The 27,550-nt window shown below is 46.3% G+C and overlaps 1 protein-coding gene and 1 pseudogene across 1 annotated transcript; one reads left to right on the top strand and one right to left on the bottom strand.

The window, feature by feature from the left end:
• The first annotated feature begins 12,838 nt into the window (after window positions 1–12,838).
• On the top strand, window positions 12,839–18,602 carry LOC136503681 (cationic amino acid transporter 5-like; annotated as a pseudogene).
• A 3,490-nt stretch (window positions 18,603–22,092) lies between these two features.
• Window positions 22,093–27,239, bottom strand: LOC136503680 (uncharacterized). The gene is made up of 2 exons (XM_066498676.1): window positions 26,766–27,239; window positions 22,093–22,134 (listed from the first exon to the last, which is right to left on the bottom strand). The coding sequence occupies exons 1-2, from the start codon at window positions 27,237–27,239 to the stop codon at window positions 22,093–22,095; spliced, it is 516 nt and encodes a 171-aa protein (XP_066354773.1).
• Window positions 27,240–27,550: the final 311 nt, after the last annotated feature.

Genomic DNA, 27,550 nt, shown 5'->3' with positions numbered 1-27,550 from the left:
TCTCATTGGCATGAATCTTGAGATAGGCACCCAAAGGTTGGTATTGGAGGGAAAACCACCTCACCAACCTAAAGCGCGATTCGAAGGTTTCCCAAGGGCGAGCTTCTATCCTAAAACAAGCACTTTCGGGGAGACAACATGTGCTTTCACCTTTTGTTATAATGCCCTTATGAAGTGAGCATAGAAACATAATTATGAAAATATTCCTTTGGGTATTTTTGTCACTAACCATTCTAGGTTTGAAGCAAAAAGAATGAAGTATGACGACTAAAGGTATGTCCAACCAATCATCATGCAACACTGAATCACGTCCATCCAAACTTGACTTTACCTTGCAAAATTCAAGCCTAGGGGATGGGCTTCTTTGAAAAATCATATGCCATGTTGCTAATTCATCTTGGTTGTCTCTACCTTTAAATCATGCTCAACTTGCTAAACGACAATCATGTTCATTCATCTCTATTAGAATAAATCTCTACAATACTTTCATGCTACCCTTGTTTATTATAGTATGCATAGGTTTTGAAGTATTTTTATACACCTTTTAAATTAGGCATGGTGCTTAGTTTAAACTATTTTCCTGAACTAATTAGACACGATGTTTAGTTTGATTCTTGAACCAAGAGGTGTGTTAATCTTACTTTCAAAGGCTTTTTAAATTAAGCATGGTGCTTAGGTTAAAATGCCTTTCTAAATCAAATTAGACGTGATGTCTAGGTTGATTTTTGAGCCGATAGTATACTTTAGTAGGCACTGGATATTTTGTGGACTAACCCCTATAGGAAACTCTCACATAAATTTTGGTAAGTCACAAGATGAATTCAAATCGGAGATGAAGCTAGACACATGATGAACTCCAATAACATTGCGCAAAGAAGACACGGCTCATTCATTATAGATGAAAGAACTATAAGTATCAAAGATCATTCGCTTTGTCTTTAGCTGCAAGTTACATTTGCCTTGAGCCTTGCTTGTATTAAACATAATCTCTACACTAAAGTAATCCCAAAACCTCATCTTTTCAATAGCATAGTGGGAAATTACAAAATTCTAGACAAACAACCCATGTTTCAAATTATATATTCCTTCAGGTATGTGTTGTCCACTAATCCTTTGTAGGCATAAAACAATGAGTGAGGCAAAAGGTCAAACAAGGTGTCAAAAGATCAAAGAGAAGAAAGATGGCATGACAAAAGGATGAGAAAGAAATGATGCAATCTAGGAGACAAGAAGCTCATAAACAACTCATACTGCGAGACTAGCTGAACAAGAAAAACTTCAAGCAAAAGGAAAGGACCATCATGAGCCATCTACCCTTTGTCATATGGTATCATTACGCTTCAATGACAAAGGTAACATCCAAAGATAAATGGTCATTACTTTAAAAAAATTCCTTGATTTTGGTATGCATATAATTAAGAGATACACATGATTGAGTTACACTTCCTTGATCCAACCTGATTAACTCAACATGTTTAGTATGTTCCCAACATCACTTTCTTGATCTCATAGTCTTAACCAATTAAGCTAAAATATTGCACATCCTATCTCTGGAAGATGATAGTCATAATCATATAAAGATTGATACATTATGTAGAGATAGACAATCCATCCATAGGTTAAGCAATTCAACCTTCTTTGTAAATGTACTTAAATGCTACATTCAAGCTCAATCTTCTGGTCTTATCACCCATGACATAATTGAACAAAACACACAACATCAATTTCATCTTGTTCAATGTGCCTAAGGTTAGAGAAGAATAAATAAAATTTTGGTTCTGATGATGTTTTTCCACCAATAGAGCCCATGCACTTGATCTCTACCTTGTCTTTATGAGTAGGACACTTCAAGCAAAGTGTGGGAGAGTTAATTAATTCCCCAATTTCTACAAGTGTTCTGAACCTGTCAAACCAAAATCAAAACTTAAAACCAAGACAGGTTTGGCGGAAGAAGGTGACATCACCATTAGAGGCACCACCATAAGAATCCTCCTCGTCAGAGCAAACCAAGGTATTTGGTCAATAAATTTCACAAGAAGTCCAGTTCGAAGGACTTAAAACACCAAGCCCTCACCGAAAAGCTAGCTTGGGGGAGAAGCACTCTCGTGTATCCATGTAAGTATTATTTTCCCTTTTGTTTTAGTTTTTAGTTTCTTTTAAATAGTTAAAAAAGGAATGATGAATGAAACAAAATAAAAAGTTATCCTTATAATAAATATATATGGTTATAGTAATAATGTGTGATCTAGTAAAAGTGAAAACAAAATAAAATGGTGTGTCTAGTTTGATTTAATTTGTTTTTGAGGGCTGAATAAAATAAAGAGGACTTTGGAAAATCTCTTAAATGGAAATGATGAATAGTTGCTCTATTATAATTCCTTTCAAGTACCTAGCTTTTAGCCTTGAATTCTTCTAAGTTTTGGATATGATTGTTTTAATATAAGGATTTACTCTGAACTTGAAACTCGTGGGTAGTATATGCTTGATCTAAGTCTAGGTAATTGATGGATATGATATGAGAAGGTCTGAGCTACTATTTATTTTGTTCCAAGTGACATTAAAGTTTTGGAGATTTATCTTTTAAAAAACACAAAAATGCTACATGATGAGTTCCTATATGACAAAGCTTAAATTCCCACTAGAGCCATACATGTTTTTTAGGTTGGGAAAACTTCCACATATATGTTGCATGCTTTTGCATTGAGTTTTATCAAGCTTTGTTGATCCTTATGAGAGGTTTGTCATGCTCTTAAAATCATGATCACGTACACACCAAATACACCTGTTGCTCCTACACTGGGAGTACGCAAAACATGCCTTCCATCTAGACTCACCAAAAAAATGTTCTACTCCTACACTAGGGGTAAACACAAAAACATGCTTGATAGGTTTATCCACCAAATAAATGCTCCAAAGTTCTTGTTACTATCTCTCAAAGTTTTGTTGCAAAAAAGAGACATGGGGCAAAGCAAAAGTTATTCATAAAAAAAGTCTTGCTGCTCGGGGTCGCCTGCGACGTCGACAAGAACCTCGGCCTGCTTCTAGGGTGCTCTGCAACCGATTCCACCCCATGCAGCCCCTCATCGGCGCCGACGCGTGCCTCCTCGGGTATGGTACCGTGTGTCTCATCGTCTCTGGCATCGCGCCCGTGCTACCTTACTGGATCCTCTAGCAGGCGAGGGACAAGCTTCATGTGACGCCAACCCGCCGATGAGTTTCCCACTCCGCTGTCGCACTAGAGCTCCATGCGCCGCAGTCGACCTCTACGCTGGCGTTGAGCTCCATAACGACGAGCCTCCATTCATCCCAGCAGCCACTACTACATAAATGATTTTGTGAGGCAGTGCCCAAACATTAACTAAGACGGTCAAAAAATACAACCACCTCAGAAAATACTGACCGATTAACGGAGGCAGTCGTTTTCATTTATGGAGGCGGTCACGTTTGCTCACCTTGTAAAATTGATTTATAGAGGTGGACAAAAAATAACCGCTTCCTGATGGAGGCGGGCATCTTAAGACAACTGTCTCCAAAAATGGTCCATTTTCGGAGGTGGTTGTATTAAGACATCCGCCACCATAAATTGATTTTTGAAGGCAGTAATTTTCCTAACCTTCTCTGAATATTGGCCCGAGGACCAAAAACCCAAAAGGCTGATTATTCATGTTATGTATATGTTGCTAAGTTAGGGTTAGGAGGCCTCATCCCATCTCTCTCTCAATTGTCTCTCTCTTTCTCTCAGCTCGCGGTGCTATCTCTAGAAGACTCTAGAAGGCGAATCATCGAAGCAGAGCTCGTGTCTCTGACATGTGGGGCCGGCTGGCCCACCTAGAGGCTGGCCAACTTGTGGGCCCCCATGTCAGCCTCTTGTTGCTAAGTCGGTTCCCCATCGCTTCCTAGGTTGCATCTACGCCGTTCTTTAAGTCAGTTTGATCCAATGGCTCATGTTGGACGCTCCGGCCTATATATACTAGCCCTTATCCCCCTCCCTGGGCAGATCCTAAAACCCTAATTCATATCATGAGGATCAGAGCCAGCTATCAAGAGAAGATTAGTTCTCTATAGGATTAGTCTTATAATTAGAAGTAGTGAGATAGAGATTGAGGGAAGAGTTTGGAGGAGATGTTGGCCTATCGGTGCTCTCTCTAAGGCCTGTACATTGGTGGATTCAAGTTCTAGCTGAGCTTGTGTCTGAGATTTCTCTGGTAATCAATTTCTGATTCAAGTAAGCATCTTATTTATATTGTTCTTCAGCTTCATGACTCTCTTTTGAGTGCTTTATTCTCTTTGTAGGGGGAGTAGAGTATTAATCGTAAGTGTAAGCATGGTGCTTAGACTTAGGTTAATCATGGATACACCCTACATTCCAGAAGGTGGTAGATCACGTGAGTGACATAAGTTCTATATAACCTATACTATATAGCTTTGTTGATCCTTTGTAGTCCACCTCCCGTCTGTAGGCGCACGTAGGACACAGTTGCGAAGGAAAGCATCCTCTGCTGGTGTCTTCCCTAGTAATGTCCCTAGTTGAATAGTAGAAGACATAAGCTTACCCAAGTCAGAACTAGAGAACTTTAGTTATCCTCTCTATGCTCCTATTTATCCTAACCTTGTTGCTACCCCTAGTTAAGTTAGATTGTAGTTAGTCTCACATGTTTCTCTATGGATACGATACTTGGAATACCTCCGAGTGAAAGCTACAGTGGTATCCATGCGCTTTTAGATTTATCTGTGTGCGTTAAATATACCAATAGTGGCGTGGCACGACCTTCCTCCCTCGTCCAACCTTTCCCCCTTGCTGGTGTTCAGATCCACTGCGGTGGCTACGACGGTGCATCGGTGCGGCATGGCCTCCCATTCTCTTCAAGCGCCCAAATCCATGGTGTGGCATGGCGCAACCTCCCTCCCTCATGTGGCCTCTCTTCCTCGTTGGAGCTCATGGTGGCACGCGGGTGGATCCAGCGGCCATGGCCTAAATCCGATGAGCGGGGTCTCAGATTCGGTGAGGAGTGCCTAGATCCATCAAGAAGGCATGGGCACAATGACGACGGTGGTGGTTGCAAATCTAGGATGATTCAGGCTTGGTTGGGCTCAACGGTGGGCCCGTATGGGCTCTTCGGGCCTAGGCTATTTTTATTTTTTTTAAATCGATTAGCGCAGGCGGGCATCAGGATCGCCTGTGTTAACTATGATTTACATAGGCCTTTGCATCGAGGTGGACGAGTTGCCTACCTCAGAAAACCTCTTTTGCCCACCAGGAAAAAGTTTGTGTAGTGGTGAGCAAGGAGACATTGTGCTAAAGCGCATGTTGCAAGCATATGTTTAAAGTGTTTTAGAAGTTTTAGAGGTATGTTGCAAGTGTTTTATAGCAATGTTTCAAAAGTAGATCGGGATGTGGCACATATTGCAATGAGCAATAACGAATGTTTCAAGTGTATGTTCCAAATATTTCATTTGTCTCAGACATATGTTACAAGTGTTTTATTTCGACGTTGCAAAACTAGATCGGGATGTTGCATATATACGCAAGTGTTTCAGGTGTTTTCATACGTAAGTTGGCATTTCATCTTGATGTTAGCAATGACTACACACATGTTTTCAAGTTTTTTCTGGTGTTTTGCAAGTGTTTCTAACACATGGTGCAAGTGTTTCAGCTATTTCGGATGTATGTTGCTAGTGTTTCATGTCGATGTTGTAATGCGCATGAGAAGTGGAGGGGGTGTGAGCGGTCCCTCCACATGGTTTGGCAACATGGGCGTCATCCGGGCGGTGCAGGTCTCGTGTGGGTGTGCGAAATGCAGGCTCGGGCAGGGGCGTGCTGGCCGAGCGCATCGTCCAGGCGCTAGCGCCATCTAAAACAAATAGAGGGCTCGGGGATACTCACCGATTGGGTATCTCTTCGGTGTGGAGGTGGACAGTGTTGGGGGCTATTCCCATCACTTCTCCATGAGATGCTGGCGGTATAAATGGCCAACGGTCCAGCACGGCCTAGCACAGGCCTGTGCCAGGCATGGCCCGCAGGGGGTCGGGCCTCGAGCCATGTTGAGCTCGTGCTGCGTGCCTGGCCGCTGGCCCAGACATGGCTGGGCTAGCCCAATAAGCATGGCATCTCCAGCAGGCCAGGCTAGCCTGAGGCCCACATCAAAAAGAAGGGAGAGAGGATCTGAGGCGCGGGGTAGCGCTACCGTTGTGTCGCGGAGGAGTGAGGCATGGGGGAGCGCTACCACTGCATCGCAAGGGAGTGGGAGGGAGCTGTCGAGGCCTCAACGCCTCATCATCATGGACAAATGTTGTCGCTTCCATGCGCCGCCACTTGCGTGAAGGAGTGTCGCCGCCATCCATGGGACAAGGAGCACGAAGAAGGGAGCGAGGAGTAGAGCCACGGAGCCCTTGGACTCGGAGGAGCGGAGGCAGAGGCGCAAAGTAGAGTGAGGAGTCGGAGAGCCACCGCACGAAGGAGCTGGGGGAGTCAGGGGCGGAGTTTGGGACACCGGGTACACGAGAGAATGGAAGGAGTCACAGACGATGACTCACGAGTTGCGACTCACGTTCACGAGTGCGGCGCTGGGGGTGGGGAGCGAAGGGAATGAAATTTAGGGTTAGAGGGATGAGGGCGCACTACGGGCTTTTACCAGGCCGCCCAAGTCAATGGGTCACATCGGGCCAACTGGTATATGTTGGGTCGTGCCATGTTGGCCTGGGCCTGCACAATACCGAGCTGTGCCTTGCTTGGGTCGTGCCAAAAAACCGTGCTTCAGACCATGCCATCAAACTACAGGCTGCATAGACATATATAGCTGGCAGGAGGTTTGCTGCGATTCCCGGCGCTTCTCTGATGAGTAGTGGCAGATGGAGTTTCCACCATGACGGCCGAATCGACTGGTAAGACTTTCGGAGGTAAGCTGAGTCGGAGGACTGCTTGGGTAGTAGAGGCAGCCAGGTGAAGCTAACCCATTGGACTCTGGTCGGGATACGATGGGGGCGCCTGGTGAAAAACTAGCGCGGGATGACACGGGCGAATGAAGCTTAACATTAGGTGTGAGGCCATGGATTCAGGCAGTAATGGCGATGATGAGCACACAATTGGAGTTTTCTACCAGAGGATGGCATGATTAACTAGGTTTTTCGCGTAGGGGCCGTTTGGATCCCATCATTTTAGAGGAATTGAAATCTACTTAATGGATTAGGCTATTTGGTTTGGAATTTAACATTCCATAACATTCTCAAGCTCACAAATAAGACTATCTCAAATTCATATGGTGGGAGATGGAAATGAATTCTATAGATCATTGTGCTATAATTCTACTCTCTAACTTATAGCACACTCTTCAACTCACTTCCCTACAATAGAAATGCAACATATAAGTATGTCCCTTGTGTGTCTAACAATAAATATACAAATATATTCCATATATAACTATATTGGCTTAATTATTCTATTTCTAAAATGTATTTCTTAGAATGAATTCAATTCCAAGAATCTAAACGGACCCTTAATGATTTTTCACAAGTTTGTGGCTGGCAATTGCCCTTTTTAATATATTCAACGCAAAGGGGTAGAATAGAATAGTGTGTGTATTTGGATAATGGAAATTTTTTGGTTTCAGCCTTCTTCTAAGAAGAGAGGCATCAGTCGAAACTTTATTTGTAGACTAGGTAGCGTGCTCGTGCGTTGCTACAGGATAACTAACAATTTATACTAAAAACACACGGATTGCACGATAAGATAACAATACTGTTAAATTAAATACCAACGTTAAAGTGACATTTAATCCAAAAAGCAAAATTTATGAATTTAACACAGTCATGGAGTGCGCGCGCGGCGTCGCAGGCTCACAAGCTCTAGAGCTTCCAGAGATTGGGTCGAATCCAACCTAGAGCCTCGGAACCCTCCATCTTTTCCTGGACGGGCTTCACTTCGGATGCGCCGGTAGCAATATCAACGATCTCCAGTCGATGGACCAAGTCGTATGTATCCCCGTACAATGGCTCAGACATGTAGATTTTGTTCTTCTTGTACTTGGATACACTTGTTCCACTGAAGCTTTCATTGAAATATTTAGACACGAACAGTGTCTGATCACTGATGTCCCCCACCCTGGACCACCCCGGCAAACGGTCGTGGAGGTTGCACTTGTAGATCGCGCTGTTGTAGGTGAAGCTCTGTGTCTCGTGGAACGTGCTCACCATGGCACCCACAATGTGCAGCTCACCATTTGATTCCAGGTAGCTACGGTAGCAGAGCCCCGCAGGTGGCGACAGCGATGGCAGCAGCGTCGCGGTTGGAGTAGCGTCGGCGACGTTGCTGCTGCAGACGGAGATTTCTCTAGTGTAGTCAATCACTAAGAACTTGTCTTGGCAGTGGACGATGGACCCCACGGAGAACTCTAGTTTGGTGTCGAACAGCGTCCATGCGCTGTCGACTCCAACCCGGCAGAACGCGACCTCCGTGGAGCACCCAAGCTTTGCCATGGCCACGCACTCGCGGCCGGCGGCGTCAGGCGGCGCCGAGAGCACGATCTCACGGAAGAACATGTCCCTCATGTCTTCTAGCTTGATGGCTCTGCCTGCGGCATCCACGTCCCCATAGCCGTTGGTGGGACGGAGGACCCATCAGCTGTGGACCCTAGACACGCGTTCCTATGAGGCCACCGTCGCGACGTGTTCGCCTGCTGGCGGGAGCTCAATGCGGGGGGCATGGGCACCGGCGAATGGATTCAGCAGCGTCACAGATGCCGCCTCGTCCATGAGCGCCAGCCACCCACACGAGGAGCTTCACACCACCTTGCCGCACACGTCGGGCAACGTCTTGGACAAGACCTTCTTCTCTGGGACGCAATAGAGGCCGACGCGGTCTGAGTCAGGGTCGAACGGGAGCAGCAGGAGCGGCCCGAAGGTCGGGAATGGGACGGCGGCGCGCCATGGGGAGCAAGCGGATCGGAAGCACGCCGCGTCGTGGCCTGACGCGAGACGCTGCCCGATGGACTCGAGGAGATCCTCTGGCAGGCCGGATCTCGAGTCAGGGAGAGGTAGGGACATTCTCTTGGGATTAGGAGGCTGAGCCATGGAAGACAGATGACATCAACTATGGTTCACGCAAGAAACAACAAGCGAGGGCGATGGAACACGTGAGCGTGAAACCAAATGAAAGGAGGAAAAAGCTATCCCTTTTGCAAATACAAAGAGGGGAAGTAATTAAATGTAGGCAGATTTGGCAAGGTTCTCAGAAATACAAAGAGGTTCCTTTTGTCTTAATTCCCTTTCCTTCTGTGTTAATTCTCTTTCCTTTTGCTCGTTGCCATATATGTTGGTGCATGTAAACATGCAATGTGTATATGGATAGCACAATAATTTTCTACTTCCTATTTTGCCGTGATTCCTTTATCACATGATAGGCAATATTCAATCAAAGAGAATGGCACAATCAATCAATAATTAAGATGCCGTGGGATCGCAGGCGTGGGCAGACGGATGAACCAAAACAAATGTCGCACCAAAAAATATCCACACTTTGCTCTTTTTAGTTGTACGAGATATATGTATGAAACAAAGTATTGTACCTTTAAATAAACACCGATGGACTGTTTTTGAAACGTAGCATATAGAGACCAATTATTTTTATTGTAATACACATATAATACGAGTATGTCTATGTGTAATATCCAGTATAAAAAACCACAATATAATGAAGCTACCTTTGGGACAGAAATGGATATATATCTTTGTTGTTACTAAAGTTCTGTATGTTTGACCACGCGCTCATCTTGTTCTTGAGCACCATCGATATGGCGGCAGAAAATAAATAAAAATGGGCCAATGAGCCAGGTTATATATTGGGGTTCATATATTGGTATGTCACAAAATAAAATCTTTCCTAATAATCCTACAAATCATATTGGGGCAGACCCATTAACAATTTATTGGAGATGTATCGTGTGACTGCTAAAGATGCTCTAAAATGGTCCGGATAAGATGAGGGACAGATCACCAATAGAGGGATAGTTGTGTCCAGATAAAAATGTGTACTAGTGTCTTGATGCCACCATCATTTGTGCGGGTGAGTATCATCAAGATAAAGAGTCTTAGCTTTACCGATGGTTTGATATAAATAAAAAATATATATCGACACATGTATAGCCACTAAAGGTACACTTCTTTATGCCAATTCTTTATCAACCAATGTTGCTTGGCTCGTTAATTATTTTTCAGTGCCGCCGCCTGCGCGAAGGAGTACCACCGCCATCCACGGGACAGGGGGCGCGAAGAAGGGAGCGAGGAGTGGAGCCGCAGAGCCACGGAGCCCTTGGCCTCGGAGGAGCAGAGGTGGAGGCACGGAGTAGAGCGAGGAGCCGGCGATCCACCGCGCGAAGGAGCTTGGGGAGTCGGGGGAGGAGTTCAGGGCACCGGGCACGCAAGAGAAGGGAAGGAGTCGCGGGTGATGACTCACGAGTCACGACAAGCGTTCACGAGTGCGGCGCGGAGGGTGGGGAGGGATGGGAATGAAATTTAGGGTTAGAGGGATGAGGGGCGCAGTGGGCTTTTACTAGGCACCTAAGTCATTGGGCCGCATCGGGCCAACTGGTATATGTTGGGCCGTGGCGTGCCAACCCGCATGCCTCCCAGGCATGGCCCTGTGCATCGGGCCGTGTCAGCCCATGCCCGCACAAACCGGGCCGTGTCGTGCTTAGGTCGGGCCAAAAAACCGTGCTTCCGGCCGTGCCATCAGGCTACGGGCTGCATAGAGATATATAGCTGGCGGGAGGTTTGCTGCGATTCCCGACACTTCTCTGATGAGTAGTGGCATATGGAGTTCCCACCGTGACGGCTGAATCGACTGGTAAGACTTTCGGAGGTACGCTGAGTCGGAGGACTACTTGGGTAGTAGAGGCAGCCAGGTGAAGCTAACCCATTGGGCTCTGGTCGGGATACGATGGGGGCGCCAGGTGAAAAACTAGCACGGGATGACGCGGGCGAATGAAGCTTAACACTAGGTGTGAGACCATGGATTGGGGCAGTAATGGCGATGATGAGCACACAATTGGAGTTTTCTGCCGGACGATGGCATGATTAACAAGGTTTTTCGCTTAGGGGCCGTTTGGATCCCATCGTTTTAGAGGAATTGAAATCTACTTAATGGATTAGGCTATTTAGTTTGGAATTTAACATTCCATAACATTCCCAAGCTCACAAATAAGCCTATCTCAAATTCATAGGGTGGGAGATGGAAATGGATTCTATAGATCAATATACTATAATTCTACTCTCTAATTTATAGCACACTCTTCAACTCACTTACCTACAATAGAAATACAACATATAAGTATGTCCCTTGTGTGCCTAACAATAAATATACAAATATATTCTATATACAACTATATTAGCTTAATCATTCTATTTCTAAAATGTAATTATTAGAATGAATTCAATTCCAAGGATCAAACGGGCTCTTAATGATTTTTTCACAAGTTTGTGGCCAGCAATCTGCTGGCGACCGTAGCATTGCCCCTTTTAATTATATTCAACGCAAAGGGGTAGAATAGAATAGTGTGTGTATTTGGATAATGGAAATTTTTTGGTTTCAGCCGTCTTCTAAGAAGAGAGGCATCAGTCGAATCTTTATTTGTAGATATATCTATGAAACAAAGTATTGTACCATTAAATAAACACCGATCGACTGTTTTTGAAATGTAGCATATAGAGACCAATTATTTTTATTGTAATACACGTATAATACGAGTATGTCTATGTGTAATATCCAGTATAAAAAACCACAATATAATGAAGCTACCTTTGGGACAGAAATGGATATATATCTTTGTGAGTACTAAAGTTCTGCATGTTTGACCACGCGCGCATCTGGTTCTTGAGCATCATCAATATGGCGGCAGAAAATAAATAAAAATGGGCCAACGAAGCCGGGTTATATATTGGTGTTCATATATTGGGATGTTACAAAAGAAAATCTTCCCTAATAATCCTACAAATCATATTGGGGCAGACCCATTAGCAATTTATTGGAGATGTATCGTGTGACTGCCGGAGATGCTCTAAAATGGTCCGGATAAGATGAGGGACAGATCACCAATAGAGGGGTAGTTGTGTCCAGATAAAAATGTGTACTAGTGTCTTGATGCCACCATCATTTGTGCGGGTGAGTATCATCAAGATAAAAGAGTCTTAGCTTTACCGATGGTTTGATATAAATAAAAATATATATATCGACACATGTATAGCCACTAAAGGTACACTTCTTTATGCCAATTCTTTATCAACCAATGTTGCTTGGCTCGTTAATTATTTAGTACTGTCTATTATCTTAAAGAATTGAAATGAAAATTCAACTTGTATGTGAAAGAAAGAAAAAGATAAATCTTGTTAAAGGATAAATTAGACGAGCTAAAATAGTCAGAGATCCAATTAAAGTAAACATAAACTCGAACGGTAATTTGACCTTTCCTTTTTCAGGGATAAGGTGGGGGCGGATAACGGCATTCAGGATAATGTGAGGACGATGGGACGAGGGCTAGTATACTAGTGGATTTCAAAAAGAATTGTATCCTAGTGTTTTGAACGGCCATCATTAATTTGTCTGAGTACCATCAAGATAAGGTGTTGTCATCTTCGAATAGCTGGCTATTCGCATCTAGTAGCTAGCCTGTCAAAATGGCGACACCGCGACAGACAGTGCTACAGATTAGTAGGCGTTAGCCCTTTATTTAAGTTAGGATTTATAAAAATTGGGATTTGGGGGGACAGACAGATCAGCCCCTGCAACCTGCATCCACCAATCGATCGGTCGCAGCTTCGTCCGATGGCAGTGTAGATACTCGAGTCCTGCATGGTGACGCCCAAGCACCGGCTTTGGCTCTCCATCTTCGACCTCGTCCAGAGCAGGACCCACACTCCCCTGGTTTACTTGTACCGCGCCTGTTCTGGCTCGGCCGCCTTCTCGCCGGACATCCTGAAGGCAGCTCTGTCCAAGGCGTGAGATAAAAAAAAAGAAAAAAAAAGAGCTCTGTCCAAGGCGCTTGTTCCCTTCTATCCCCTCGCTGGCCGCCTCGGATCCGACAGCACTGGCCGCCTCAAAATCCACTGGCTGAAACAATCGTATATGATCGTGCATTATTACTGCTGACTGGTTTGGTGTGAGAGAAAAATACTGTTCTGGCTAAAAATTTATGATCGTTTACGACCAAGCGAACAGGCCGTTTCTTGCTAAATATTTCTCCGTCTTCTTTCTCGATCTATAGCTAGGCAAGGTTCAACCCCCATCGCCCCCCTGCTGCGCCGCCTCCTCCACTCTCCTGCCCCTGCGTGACCTTCAAATCCGCCCTCTGTTTCCTCGCCCTTGCCTTGCTGCGCAGCTCTGGATCTTGGTGCCATAAGGTGTGTGCGCTCAGCTTCTTGGATCTCGGTGGGATGGCTGCGTAAAGGTTGGGCTGGGTCTGTCGGTGAGGGGATCGGATTTTGGCCAGGTTCCAGAAGCTCGGTTTGCTGGACCGCTATGTCTGCCCGTACTGGATAGCTGCGTTCGCTGCTGCGATTTCTGTTGGGTTTTTGTGATGCTCCTGCCTTTATTTTATTCTTGGATCTTAGTCCGTGTGAAATATATGCTGGTTATTTTCTTCGTTCTAATGAAACGAGGAAATTTCATTGTTCTTGGATATTTAGTCATTGTCTGCAGTTCTGGAGGACTGCGTGGTGGTAGCAGTAGTTCAGAGTTCAGGTTTGACGTTGTGGAGCAACTCCATGAGAAATTTTGAGGGTACCTGGTGGCTCTGTGTATGTTTGTAGGGATATACTAAGCAGTTAGCAATTTTTTGTTGTGTCAGCTGGGTTGTGCAAGATTTGCTCAGAAAATGCAGAATTGCGCAGTCTATCTCTGCCACTTGGTCTGTGTCATATTCGGTTTTGGGTTCTGCAAATACCACTATTTGGATATTGAGTTAAATACACTGACAGCCTCTAAACTTGTGGCTCTGTGCCACTTGTGTCCATAAACTCTCAAACCTAAAATCTACCCTCTGAACTTTGCTAAATCATGCATGATAAATCCATACCCCTTCAAGAGATGCTCACTAGGATTATTTTTTTTCCAGAAAGCACCCTGGTATAGTTATCTTTCTACCTCCCGTCATCCTGCCCAAGCTGTGCACGCTGCGAGAGATGGTTTGCGCCCAGGTAAGGAAGGCACTATGCACATTGTGAGGGATGTTGAAGCTGCAGGCCAACCTGACGCTCGGCGCATTCAGGCGCTCATCCACGGCTCATACTGAGGAGAACGACCTCATGATCGTGGATTTGTGGAGGTGGACGGCGGCTCGCCGAGGGCGGGAGCACGGCGCCGCAGCTGCCACCACTCGACGTCGATGATGCCGAGCCGCACGCCGGCGAAGTCCGATGCCAGAAGGTCTCACCGATATCATCAGCGCTGACGGAGGCGAGTGCGCGGACGTTGAGCGGCCGGTTCGACGACGCGACGTGTCCTACGCCTCCACGTCCGAACCGATGCCGATGCCAAGCTGGTGCCACTACTGGAAACCGGCGCTTTGCCGAGTGCCTGCGGCACTTGGCAAAGCCCGAAATACACTCGGCAAAGGCTTTGCCGAGTGCCGCACTCGGCAAAGGGCACTCGGCAAAGAATTAATCGGCAAAAAAGCCTTTGCCGAGTACTTTTTGTCGAGCACTCGGCAAAGCCTTTGCCGAGTGTCGAAAAAGCACTCGGCAAAGATTTACATTCGGCAAAATGAAAATGCAAAAAAAAACTAAAAATAATAGCAAATTTTTTTTTTGGGAAGGCCGCCACCTGCCAACGTCCTTCCATCCAGCACCACCGGCCATTGAAGTCGCTGTATTTTTTGCGTAAAATTCACGGCTAACGCGGCCGGCGAGATTCGAACTCACGACCTCTCCCTCGTAAGTCTGCTGCTCTACCACTGCACTACACCGTCATTTATGTCTAGATTCCGTTATCTATCCTCATATATTATACTAAACCGAGAGTAAATTGCTTGTTTGAGGCTCTAAACTAATTCAAATCAAAAAGTGGTCAACTACAAAGTTTCATAACTTTTGGAGATCTACAATTTTCATTTAGGAAGTTTTTCCATCCGAGGTCGTTTGAAAAATTCAAATTTTAAATTTGAGAGATTCAAACATAGTTTTGCATGATAAGATGATTTCAAATCAAAAAGTTGTCAACTACATAGTTTCATAACTTTTGGAGATCTACAATTTTCATTTAGGAAGTTTTTCTATCCGAGGTCGTTTGAAAAATTCGAATTTTAAATTTGAGAGATTCAAACGTAGTTTTGCATGATAAGATGATTTCAAATCAAAAAGTTGTCAACTACATAGTTTCATAACTTTTGGAGATCTACAATTTTCATTTTGGAAGTTTTTCCATCCGAGGTCTTTTGAAAAATTCAAATTTTAAAATTTTCAAATTCAAACGTCGTTTTTTGCATGACAAGATGATTTCAAATCAAAATGTTGCCAACTACAAAATTTCATAACTTCTCAAGATCTACAAAGTTTATTTTGGTCATTTGTTCATCCGACATAGTGGTAGTAACATTATTCACAAATCTTATATATCTCTCTTCTACTTTCATGAAACTAATATGAGAGATATGAGAGAGATGTAGATTTTATGAACAACGTTATTGTCGCTTTGTCAAATGAAGAAATGATTAAAATAAACTTTGTAGATCTTGAGAAGTTATACAATTTTGTAGTTGAAAAGTTTTTCATTTGAATTCATTTAGGGCCTCAAAAATTGCTTTGAAAAAATAATTTGCCGAGGACAAAAAAAAAAATGCACACGGCAAAAGGCCTCTTTGCAGAGTGCCAAAAAATGGCACTTGGCAAAATACATCTTTGCCGAGTGCCAAAAAAAAGCACTCGGCAAAGACGCATTTTGCCGAGTGCCGAAAAATGGCATGCCGAGTGCCGAAAAATGGCACTCGGCAAAATGCGTCTTTGCCGAGTGCCAAAAAAAAGGCACTCGGCAAAGACGCATTTTGCCGAGTGCCGAAAAAAAACACTCGGCAAAGCCATCTTTGCCGAGTGCCGAAAAAAACACTCGGCAAACCCGCCTTTGCCGAGTGCCCGATAAAATACACTCGGCAAAGTGCCGGTTTCCGGTAGTGTGCAGTGGCGGATCTACCAGGGGGGGCTGCCGGGGCTCAAACCCCCCCCCCCCCCCCCCCCCGAGAGCCGGCAAGCCCATGGAGCCCCCTAAGCCTCTCCTAAAATTTTTTACCATTGTTGTGCCTTGAGAAGGAGAGGTTGTATGCGTGAGAGTCACGACTTGGGCCAGCCACTTGTATGTCTAGCCCCCTCTATTATATTTTCCTGGATTCGGCACTGAGCTGGTGCAAGACGTGGTGAGTGGACTAGGGCACGACTTCTTCCCGGAGCTGTCGTTGGCGAGCTAGAGCGTGTACCATCGGGCGCTGGGCGAGACGCCAGCGGTCCACCGACGCCGTAGAGCCGAGCGTGCTGCGCCGGCACAGCGAGAACGAGATGCGGCGGCCATCGACATGCCCCTGCGCGTTCATCCACGCAAATCTGGCCAACCTCAGGCCCTTCATTCCGCACGGCGTGCCGGGCATATGTTTCTGGCCGGCGGCCAAGAACCCATCGCGCACGGGACATCCCGCTGGGCTGCTGGGTTCCATGTTGATCATCACTCATCACGCCCATCTACTGCGTGATGGTGCTGGTGCTGAGCATGATGCAGCCATACACGGCCATCGACCGCAGCGCTGCCTACTCGGTGGCGTTCGCCTGCGTGGGGATGCGCTGGGCGCGCTCAATGCATGGGATGACCACGATGCTGCTGGTGGGCGCGCTGGCGCAGCCACATCATCCCGCTCGTGCACGCTACTGGGCTCATCGCCGTCAGCAGCGCTTGCCTCGCCCTCTTCTCCAGCCTCGACGTCCTCTCTAGAGTCCAGAGCATGCTCTCCGTCAACACGCTCTTTATCTTCATGATCATGGCCACGGCGCGTTGCTCGTCCGGCAGTACTACGTGCGGGGCATGACGAGCCGGTTGCACGCGCTGCGATGCACACAGCTGCTGCTCCTCCTCCTATCCTTCTTCTCTCCATCAGCATCATCGCGTACTGGGGCACTTCGCCGGACCGGTGCAGGGCTACATGGTGCTGGTGCCGGCGTGGGGCGGCCGGCACACTGGGCATCCAGCTGCGGGTGCCCGCGGCGGCGTGGGCGCCCAAGGTGTGGGGCGTGCCGCTTGTGCCGTGGCTGGCTTCGCTGTCCATCGCCACCAATCTCTTCCTCGTGGGCTCCCTCGCAGCGCGCACAGCCTCGGCAAGGATTACGGGAGGTAGAAGATAACTATGGCAGGGTGGTTTTTGCAAAAAAAAAAAATCCTTAGTCAGCACCTCTCGAAGGGGTATGGACCTGCAATGCACGACTTAACAAGTTCAAGGGCTAGATTTCGGTTTTGAGAGTTTATGGACCAAAGTGGCACATGGTCATAAGTTTAAGGGCTACCAGCGTATTTAACTCTTGGATATTTAAAGGCAGCAAAGAACTAATCAGTAGCTTTGAAATCACAGTGCCTTTTTTGGACTCCTATTGTTACCAAAACTTTTAGAGTGAAACGTTGTGTCCATTTTTCATCAGAGAGCCACTGTTTTGTCCACAAGTTCATTTTTTCACACGATGCCTAGTCTGGTGTCAGTCTATTGTTCATTGTAATTATGTTACTGATGTCCTTTGGTTTGTTTATATTCGGAGTCAGTAGCATGAGAACCTTTTTTAACATACAGAAATCCTAAAATTGAGACAGTATTTATCTTGGAAATTCCAGATTTTTTTTCTTTAGCTACGTATATTTTTGTGTACTGATAAAGTGAAAATCATTCTGCTCTTCAGTGCCATTCCTTTACAAGTTCAGTTAAGTCATCATGATTGTTCCTGCTCATGTTTTACGTTTATCTATGCTGATTTATTCCTTATCATGAACAGATTGGTACTGCATATATCATAAATTATTTGTGCCATGGAGAGGGTTTCATCCGCACCAGAAATGATTGACGATAGTCGCACTACATATATCATAAAATATTTGCTTGTTGACCCTATGATTGCCAGTGTTCATGTATTAGTTCAGACATATATTAATTTATTCCTAATTGTTAACTATTGAGCCTGTTTGTACACTGATCATTCGTGCTAGTGTTGCCTGAGCATAAAATGACTTTGATCCTGTGTCCTTGCTTTGTGTCCAAGAGTGCTCTGGTCATCATGCAGCTACACTTCTGCAGAGTTTTCAGTGTGCAGATGGTATTTTGTGTTTCTGAGTATTTGCAAGCATTTGAACAACTCACGGATCGACTGCTTACAGCTAACTTATATTATCAGCATACCACTATTGTTGGATTCACTCTCTGCTTGTGCTGATCTTGAGAAAATTACTTCAGTTTAACATTGTCAATATGTGATCTGAATATGCCAGGAATGCTTGCATAAGCTGGGTGCTATGCCTACAGAAGAAGCTATGCAAGAATGCATCACAATTGAAGGATCCAAGAGATGAAGAAAATGCCCCAAAACGAAGACATTTGCATTAGACTATTTATAATTTAAGTCAATTTATTACATGAGAAAGATTGTAACAGATAAAGAAATCGGTGGATGTAACTCCCATGATTTGTACCGTGTACTACGTTGTTAAGGCTGTGTTTAGTTCCCAAAAAGTTTCCCAAAAAGTGTTATAGTAGCCATCACATCCTCTACTGGATTTAGGTTCTTTGCCGAGTGCCTGAGGCACTCGGCAAAGACCAAATTGCACTTGGCAAAGGCTTTGCCGAGTGCGGCACTCGGCAAAGAACACACGGCAAAAAATTGACCGGCAAAGCCTTCTTTGCCGAGTGTCTTTTGTCGGGCACTCGGCAAAGGCTTTGCCGAGTGCCCCGGAGACACTCGGCAAATAAAAGCGACCGTCATGGCGCCGGCCCCGTTGATGGTGGCTTTGCCGAGTGCCAACCCTGTAGGCACTCGGCAAAGATTTTTTTTATTTTAAAAATTTCTTTGCCGAGTGCCAACCTTGCAGGCACTCGGCAAAGATTTTTTATTTTTTTAAAAAAATTTCTTTGCCGAGTGCCATCCCTGTAGGCACTCGACAAAGAGCTTTTATTTTTTTTAAAAAAAAATTCTTTGCCGAGTGCCAACCCTGCAGGCACTCGGCAAATGTTTTTTTATTTTTTTAAAAAAATTCTTTGCCGAGCGCCAACCCGGAAGACACTCGGCAAAGAGCTTTTATTTTTTTTTGAACATTTTCTTTGCCGAGTGCCAACCCACCAGGCACTCAGCAAAGATTTTTATTTTTTATTTTTAAAAATTCTTTGCCGAGCGCCAACCTGGAAGGCACTCGGCAAAGAGCTTTTATTTTTTTTGAAAATTTTCTTTGCCGAGTGCCAACACGCCAGCCACTCGGCAAAGTTTAATTATTTTTTATTTCTTTGTCGAGTGGTATAGTCACAGCACTCGGCAAAGCTGGAAAATCTGTTTTCTGGTCGCCCATTTTGCCAGCTTTGCCGAGTGTTGTGACCATTGCGCTCGGCAAAGGGGTCCTTTGCCGAGTGCAACACTCGGCAAAGTGACCCAAAACCGTAAATTTTTTTTTTGCATTCCATCATGACAAATACATTCATACAAACATATATCATATATATATCTCATCCATCACATATATATCTCAACCATCGCATATATATCTCATCCATCACATATATATATCTCATCCATCCGCCCATATCACATCCATCACAATATATAATAATAAGTGCTCAAGTCTATCCAAATAAGTCCACAAGTCCATCAAAGTCCACAAGTGCATCACAAGTATATCACAAGTCCATTACTAAGTGAACAACAAATATAAAAAATACAACATGCACTCATCTCGGCCACTGCGACTGTGGTGAAGGCCCAGATGCATCATTCGTAGGTGCATGAGGTGGATTATTCGAACCACCATCAGATAGAGACGGCACAAAGGAGAAAAGATTGCATGTGAGACAAGATTATTTTGATAGCTAATCTAGGACGATAGAGGCCATATAAGCAAAGCACAAGCGAAAGTAAAAAACTTTGATACTCACAGGAGTAGCTGCAGCTGCAGGACGCGGAGGCGGAGGTGGAACCAACAGCCTAGGTGGCAGAGACAAACCCATACGTTGCCCAAGCCCTTGTAGGAAATCCGTAATGTCCATCAGCCTCTGCGCCTGGGCTTGCCGCTCGGCCCGCTCGGCCTCCAGCTGGGCCCCCAGCTCCTGACGTTCCTTCATTTCTTGTTCCAGCCGGGCCTGCAATATTTCACTCCAATGTTTTAGTAATGCAAAGCTAATTAAGGTGTGTAAAGATCAATGTATGACGAGTAAAACAGGAATAACCTCAAGTGCGTCGACCCGGTGCTGTGCAGTGGTCGCCCGTGTGCGAATGGCCGGGCTCTCGCTCATGCTCTGTGGTCGGATCTGGGAGAGAGAGGGAGTAGAGGCCGTGTCGATGACGCCGTCGCCAAGCCAGAACCGCCCATGCTTCTTGCCTTGCCCCGCCCTCATGACGGCATCTCCATCGAAGTCCTAGGTGCTTGGATCATGGTCTGCCCCATGGAGCGACCTCGCCACCTTAGTGTACTCACTGATGCGGGAGTGGACGCTCGGGTTCGTGTATGCCTCGGGCGGGTCCTCTAGGTTGAAGGAGACGTCGGACGTCGCCTTGCCCTTGTGGGCCATACACCATGCCTAGAAGTCTGAGCAAGCCTGCCACTATGTGACGCCGACTGCGAGAAAGATAGCATGATGATTAGAAATCAGATAGAACTGAGCGTGACAATAGATAAATCAATTCGCGTACCCATGCTTGTTTGTATCCGGCGAGGTTGCGGCTGCCTTGATGGTGTGCTGGACCTTGCATCAGCAAACAACGGTCCTGGGCATCCTTGTGCATCTTGAGGTACTCCTCTGTGAACCACCTGTCCACCATCATTGTCCAGCACTCGGGATACGCTTGGCACCACTAGGGAATCATCTACACGTCATTAAGTATTGGACATATAAGAAGATCAAATTAAACCAACTTAATCTCAAAACAAATCAATATTGATGTTCTTCATTTACCTCAAGGTACTGCTCCCGGGTCAGCTGCATCTCTCTTGCGTCTTTCTTGGTTTTCCTCTCTCTAAGCTTCGACCCGTAGTAGGTTATGATGGCCTGGATGCGCGCCTCGTGATGCATGTCGGTGATGAGTTTTTTACAGGCTTTGGTAGTCGCCTGCTCCGCCCTGGCCTCAAATCCCTCCTCGCATCTGTAATAAGTCTGCATACAAAAGCGATGTATCCATTCATTATTTCAAGAAAAATCCAATGAATGTGATATATTGAGCAATGTTGTGCAAGGGAGACTTACCCAAAACTCTGCCTTCACCCGCGCCGCCTTGTTGGGGTACTCCGCATCGGAGGCGATGACGTAGTGGTCAAACAAGTAGGCCGGCTCCGTCTTCGATGCGTACGTGACAATGCCGAGGAAGTGCTGCCTGCACAGAAGACCTAGGATGCCATTGACTAGCCGTGCGCTACCACCCGACACAACCACCCAGTTCCTGCACAAGTGATTAAGAAAAATTATTAGTTTTTTTCATCATATCATATGAAGTAGTGGTGATAAAATATACAGTTACTTACTTTTGTCCTTCGGGGTGAATCAGTGGGCATTGGTGATGAAGCGGAACCTGTGGGAGGCTCGCGGGACCTCGCAAGTAGACACTCGAAGAGGAGTTGGAGGAAGCGGAACCCGTGCCTGCCGCCTCCCCCCTCCTCCTCCTCCACCTCTTGCTCATCCTCCTCCTCCTCCTCCTCCTCCTCCTCCTCCGTCTGCCGAACCAGCTCCTCGTCTCACTCGTCCACGGGCGCCACCTCCTCCTGTGGCTGGCGGTCCTCCTCATGTGGCGTGGGAGGAGACGGCCCCCTCCTACAGCTAGCGGTCCTCCTCCTCCTGTTCGATCCCTCTGCCGCCCCCTTCGCCCCCTCCTGCGACTAGTGTGGTCTTTGGTAAATCGAGTTCACAGACCTATGACGGTCGCCCGCCATCTTTGTTCAATCACCTGCAATAAAAAAGAAAAACAAGACGTAATTAGAAATTGGTGCAAAAATAAACAAAACATAATTACAAAAAACATAGTATTACATGTATTAGAAATATATGCAAAAATGAACAAAACATAATTACAAAAAACATAGTATTACATGTATTAGAAATAATCTTCATGATTGAAATTAGCTAGATCATAGGTCTCGTCATCACTATCAACATTGTCCAACTCATCAACACTATCCGAAGGAGGAATGTTGTCTTCATTGTCATTGCCGAAATGTAATCGCTCAAGCATTTGTATGTCCTTCAGATTTCGCACCTCGTCTCCAGCGTCCTCGTCATCATCCCTTTCATTATCTACTTCCATTCCTATCTCTTCGGTTAAGTCTATGTCAAACCTCCCTTGTAGCCCCTCTTCTTGATAGAACTCTCCATCATATGTGTTTGGGTTGAAGTTGTAATCTTCATCATTTGGGACAGGTAGTTTACCGTGTGGCGATACCTTGTGCACAATAGACCAACCCTTAAGATGCTCGGCGTCTTTGCACACGTATGACGTATAATAAACCTAGACGGCCTGTTGAGCCACAATGTAGACATCTTTTCCTAGATAGATGGAATCCTGTCGAATCTTGACTAGCCTAAGCTTAGGGGTCCGTCTCGTTACACCAGGATGAAACTAGTGGCATTTGAATATGACAAGAGTAAGAGGTTTGGAACCATAAAATGATAGTTTGTAGATTTCTTCAATTCTTCCATAATAGTCGAGTCCATCAGTGTCGGGCGTAACAACTCCGCCGTTTGTGGTTTGTCGATTGGGCCGACTCTGCTCGTAGCTTGCTATGTGAAAATGACATCCATTCACGTCATAACCGGTAAATGACTTGACCCTAACGGCACAGCCGTTTGCAACCTGTCTTAACTCATCACTTATAGGCGCATCAGTTTAGGCTTTCTGTTTGAACCAACAAATGAAATCGGGGCTCCCTGGTCCCCCACCCCGTGAAAGAAGGGTATCATTTTCTTGCGGGGTAGGTTACCTTGATCCATGCCAGGATTGACGAAGAAATTCCCTATACCAACGAGAAACAAGGGGGTTGGACGACGAAACAAGGACATACGGCGAAATGAAACAAGTTCGTTTAGAACTTACCGAATGAACGGTTGCACCTCGACAAGGTTGGTCAACACATATAGCATGATACTGCGCCACTCTTCATTTTTCAATTGCTTAGTGGTCGATGCACTTGTGCTTCCAAGTTGCCCTTGGAAAAGGCTGAGGTTCGATTCATTTTTGCCAGCATTGTAACGAGGGGGTGGATTATGAACGTTAGGAAGTTTCTCAGTGTAGTATTTCTCTGTGAAGTTCGACACCTCCTCTAGAATGTATGCCTCAGCAATGGAAGCCTCAATTATTGCTTTATTTCTACATTTTTTGCGAAGAGTCTTCAGACATCTCTCGATTGGATAGCACCAACGGTTCTGCACGGGCCCCCCCATTCGTGCCTCATACGGGAGGTGCACAATCAAATGCTGCATCGACAAGAAGCAGGCGGGTGGAAAGATCTTCTCCAACTTACAGAGCAACACGGGTGTCGCCTTTTCCATGTCATCAATGACGGTCCGAGAGAGCTCCTTGGCACAAAGCTGGCGGAATAAGTAGCTCAACTCTGCCAGCACTTGCCAGACATGCTCTGGGACATAGCCTCGAACCATCACCAGAAGAAGCTGCTCAATCCATATGTGGTAGTCATGACTCTTCATCCCGTTGACTCACAGAGTGCCTAAGTTAACTCCCCTTTTTAGATTCGCTGCATACCCATCAGGGAACATTAGCTTCTTGATCCATTCAAGTACTTCCCTCCTTTGATCCTTTTTCAAGACGAAATCGGCCTTAGGCCTTCTCCAGGTCTTGCCACGACTAGGAGGTTGCATCTCTTGATTTGGTCTATCGCACAACGTTGCCAGGTCTACTCTAGCCTTTGGCTTGTCCTTAGACTTTTCAGTGTCCATGAGTGTTGCCCAAAGTGCCTTGGCGACATTCTTTTCAGTGTGCATTACATCAATGTTATGTGGTAGAAGAAGGTCATCGAAATAGGGGAGCCTCGTCATGCTCGAGATATGAGTCCACATATGCTGCTCACCATATCCCACAAAACCACCTTCTTCATTGGGCATGAGAGCACCTATCTAAGCATGAACCTTGGCACCATTCATCATCCACGGTGCAGGGTTTGTCACTTTGACGCCTTTCGTAAAGTTCTTGATGTCTTGTCTGAATGGATGGTCAAGAGGTAGGAATTGACGATGTCTATCAAACAACGAATACTTGCCACCCTTCTGCAACCAAATAAACCTCACACCTTCCTTGCATATTGGGCATGGGAACTTCCCATGAACACACCAGGCGCATAATATCTCATACGCCAGGAAGTCATGCAGGGAGTAGTGGTACCAAACGTGCATTTTGAAGGTTGTCTTTGTAGCTCGATCGTATGTCCATACCCCTTCGTCCCAAGCACGGACCAATTCATCAAACACGGGCTCTATGAACAAACCCATATTACTCCCTGGGTGTCCCGGAATTATCAACGACAAGAATACGTTATGTCGTTGAAAGGAGGCACTAGGGGGAGATTAAGGGGGATAACAAAGACGGGCCAACATGTGTATGGGGCAGCCATCATTCCATAAGGATTGAACCTATCTGTTGCCAACAGGACACGTACATTACGAGCCTCATCTGCTTTGTCACGATGTTTGTCATTAAAGCAGATCCAAGCTTCACCATCGGATGGATGTACCATCTTGTCAGGATTGTACCATTTGCCATTTTTGTGCCATGTCATCTGTTTCGCGGATTCCTCGGTCATGTATAGCCGTTGGATCCTTGGTAGGAATGGAAGGTACCGTAGGATTTTCATGGGGATCGTAAGTTGCCTCTTCTGGCCATCATCAGAGTCTACCTCCACTTTGGACAGAACTTTGCATGCTCGTGTTCTTTCCTAAATAGGACACACCCTTTCGGACAAGCATGTATCTGCTCATACAGCATCTTAAGTGCTCGAAGGAGTTTCTGTGACTCGTACATGCTCTTTGGCAGAATGTGGCCCTCCAGAAGCAGGGTGCCAATCACGGCCAACATCTTATCGAAGCTAGGTCGACTCAAGTTTAACTCGGACTTCAACCCCATTAAGTGTCCAATGGCATCCAGTTGAGACACCGTTGACCGATCATGAAGGGGTTTCTGTGCCGAGACCATCATATCATAGAACGCCTGTGCGGCTGCCTCCATCTCCTCCTTCTCACGTCCCTCATCGAACTGTCCTTGGTGAAAGTCATCTAACATGTCTGCTACCCCAGCATCAGCATCAAAAGCCTCCACCCATGGTCTCACCACCTCCTCTCTCATACGATGGGCTTCACCATGGTGGACCCACCGGGTGTAGTCCGGCGTAAATCCATTCTTCACAAGATGTTTACCCATTTCCACCTTGTTTACCCTTCTCCTGTTTCCACATTTGCTGTAGGGACACAAAACTAGGCAATGTCCTTTAGCAGCGTTGCCAAATGCACTGTTCAAGAAAGCATCGGTCTTGTTCATCCATTCCATGGTGTAATCACTTTGACTTCTCCAGCCCGTGTACATCCACTGACGGTCATCCATCCTCTAACATATGTATCGGCGAGTAATGTAACCATCAATTGCATCTACATGGTGTTCCTACTGTCTAATAGGTGAGGATAGGTCCTAATCCCACCCGCAGATGCGTAGATGAGGTTAGTTTCCATGCTCTACTCCTATCCGAGACAGAATTTTGGCAGCACCTCACCGCTGTTCTCCATATACACGTCCTGCCAAAGAAGAGTGTGTATCCGGAGAACAACAGGGAGGTGATGCCGAAACTCTATCTCGGACTAGAGCAGAACATGGGAACTAACCCATCTACGCATCCGCGGGCTGTCCAAAAAGCGTGGACAATCCGAAATAGATATGGTCATAGATATGCAAAGATCTGCATACCTCCAACCGTATCTCTTTCGAACGGGAGACGCCTAACTGGGTTACGCGATCTACGACAATGATACGAAAAGAGAGGTTATACCTAGGGTGGCGGCAGAGTCAGGCTAGCGGGGCCGTGGCGGGTTGGTGCAATGGCAAGATGATGCGGTGCAGGCAGACCAGCATGGTGGCGAGAACTCCGACTCAACTCCGATGGGCTCTTCTCTACAAAAATAGAACAAAATACTGTCATTTACAAAAAAAATTCGGTAGAACCTCCCCTGCACGGTGAGGTTTCCAAAACCTGCAAAAAACAACGGCACGATGGCCGACAAGCACATATGGCTCAACAGAAGCCATGTAGTTTGGATATCAATCCATGCAGAAGAATATATCCAAGTAGTACCACTACTTGTACTACTACTTTCACTATTGCTACAACTGCTACCATTGGTTCTTCTACTACTACCACTATTGCTACAACTACTACCATTAGTTGCACTACTACCACTACTTCTACTACTACTACCACTAATTCTACTACTAATACTACCACTAGTTGCACTAATACTACCACTAGTACAACTAATACTACTACAACTACCACTACCTCGACAATAATAAGTGAGAAGGCATACCTGACGGGCGACAGGGTAGGGGCGGGCGGCGTCGGCAACGGGCAGAGTCGGGGACGGGGTCGGGCACGGACGGCGTCGGGGCGGGTGGTCCACGGGGCGCGGCCGGGGCGCAGGGCCGGCCGGGGTCAGGGCGGCGCGGCCGGGAGAAGGGCCAGCCAGGGGCACGGCGCGGCCAGGCGCGCGGGCAGCGGGCGGCGTGGCTGGGGGAAGGGCCGGCCGGGGGCACGGCGCGGCCAGCGGCAGGGCGTGCGGACAGCGGCGGCGCGGCCGGGGGAAGGGCCGGCCGGGGGCGTGGGCAGCGAGGGCATGGCGGCTTGGGCGGCCGGGCGCGTGGGCAGCGAGGGCACGGCGGCTCGGGCGGCCGGGCGCGTGGGCAGCGAGGGCACGGCGGCGCGGGCGCCCGGGCGGCCGGTGGCAGCGCGGGCGAGGCATGGACGGCGGCGCGCGGCATGGAATGTCCTGGTTTGTAAGCATCGTACGTGACAACGTGCATGAAATCTTCTGAAATTTTATCATAGCCTCCACATATGATATCACGACATCTCAACAAGTTTTATGATTTTCGGACTTCGTTTGCTTTTTATAGAATTTATAAACACTTCACACGCAATTTCGCGGACATGTTTCGTGAACAAGATGTCCGAAATTTCGGGTCCGTTCCTAGATACGGCCTCTCACAACACTCACTAACATGACTATCAATTTTCGAATCATTAAACTCCATTATTCGTACCACGTGCAGTTCAAATTTCTAATTTCCGGAAAAATTCAAGTAAACGAAATAA

Source organism: Miscanthus floridulus, chromosome 14 (genome assembly GCF_019320115.1).
Source record: "Miscanthus floridulus cultivar M001 chromosome 14, ASM1932011v1, whole genome shotgun sequence".
Lineage (NCBI taxonomy): Eukaryota > Viridiplantae > Streptophyta > Magnoliopsida > Poales > Poaceae > Miscanthus > Miscanthus floridulus.
Note: the sequence above shows the minus strand (reverse complement) of the source record. Positions and strands in the feature narration are given on the sequence as shown.

What these genes read in the sequence shown, in the direction of transcription:
- LOC136503680 (XM_066498676.1), bottom strand. Translation starts at nt 27,239, where the DNA reads ATGCTTACAAACCAGGACATTCCATGCCGCGCGCCGCCGTCCATGCCT. An exon ending in CCTACCCTGTCGCCCGTCAG is followed by an intron (nt 22,135 to 26,765) that starts GTATGCCTTCTC and finishes TTTTTATTGCAG; the next exon opens with GTGATTGAACAAAGATGGCG.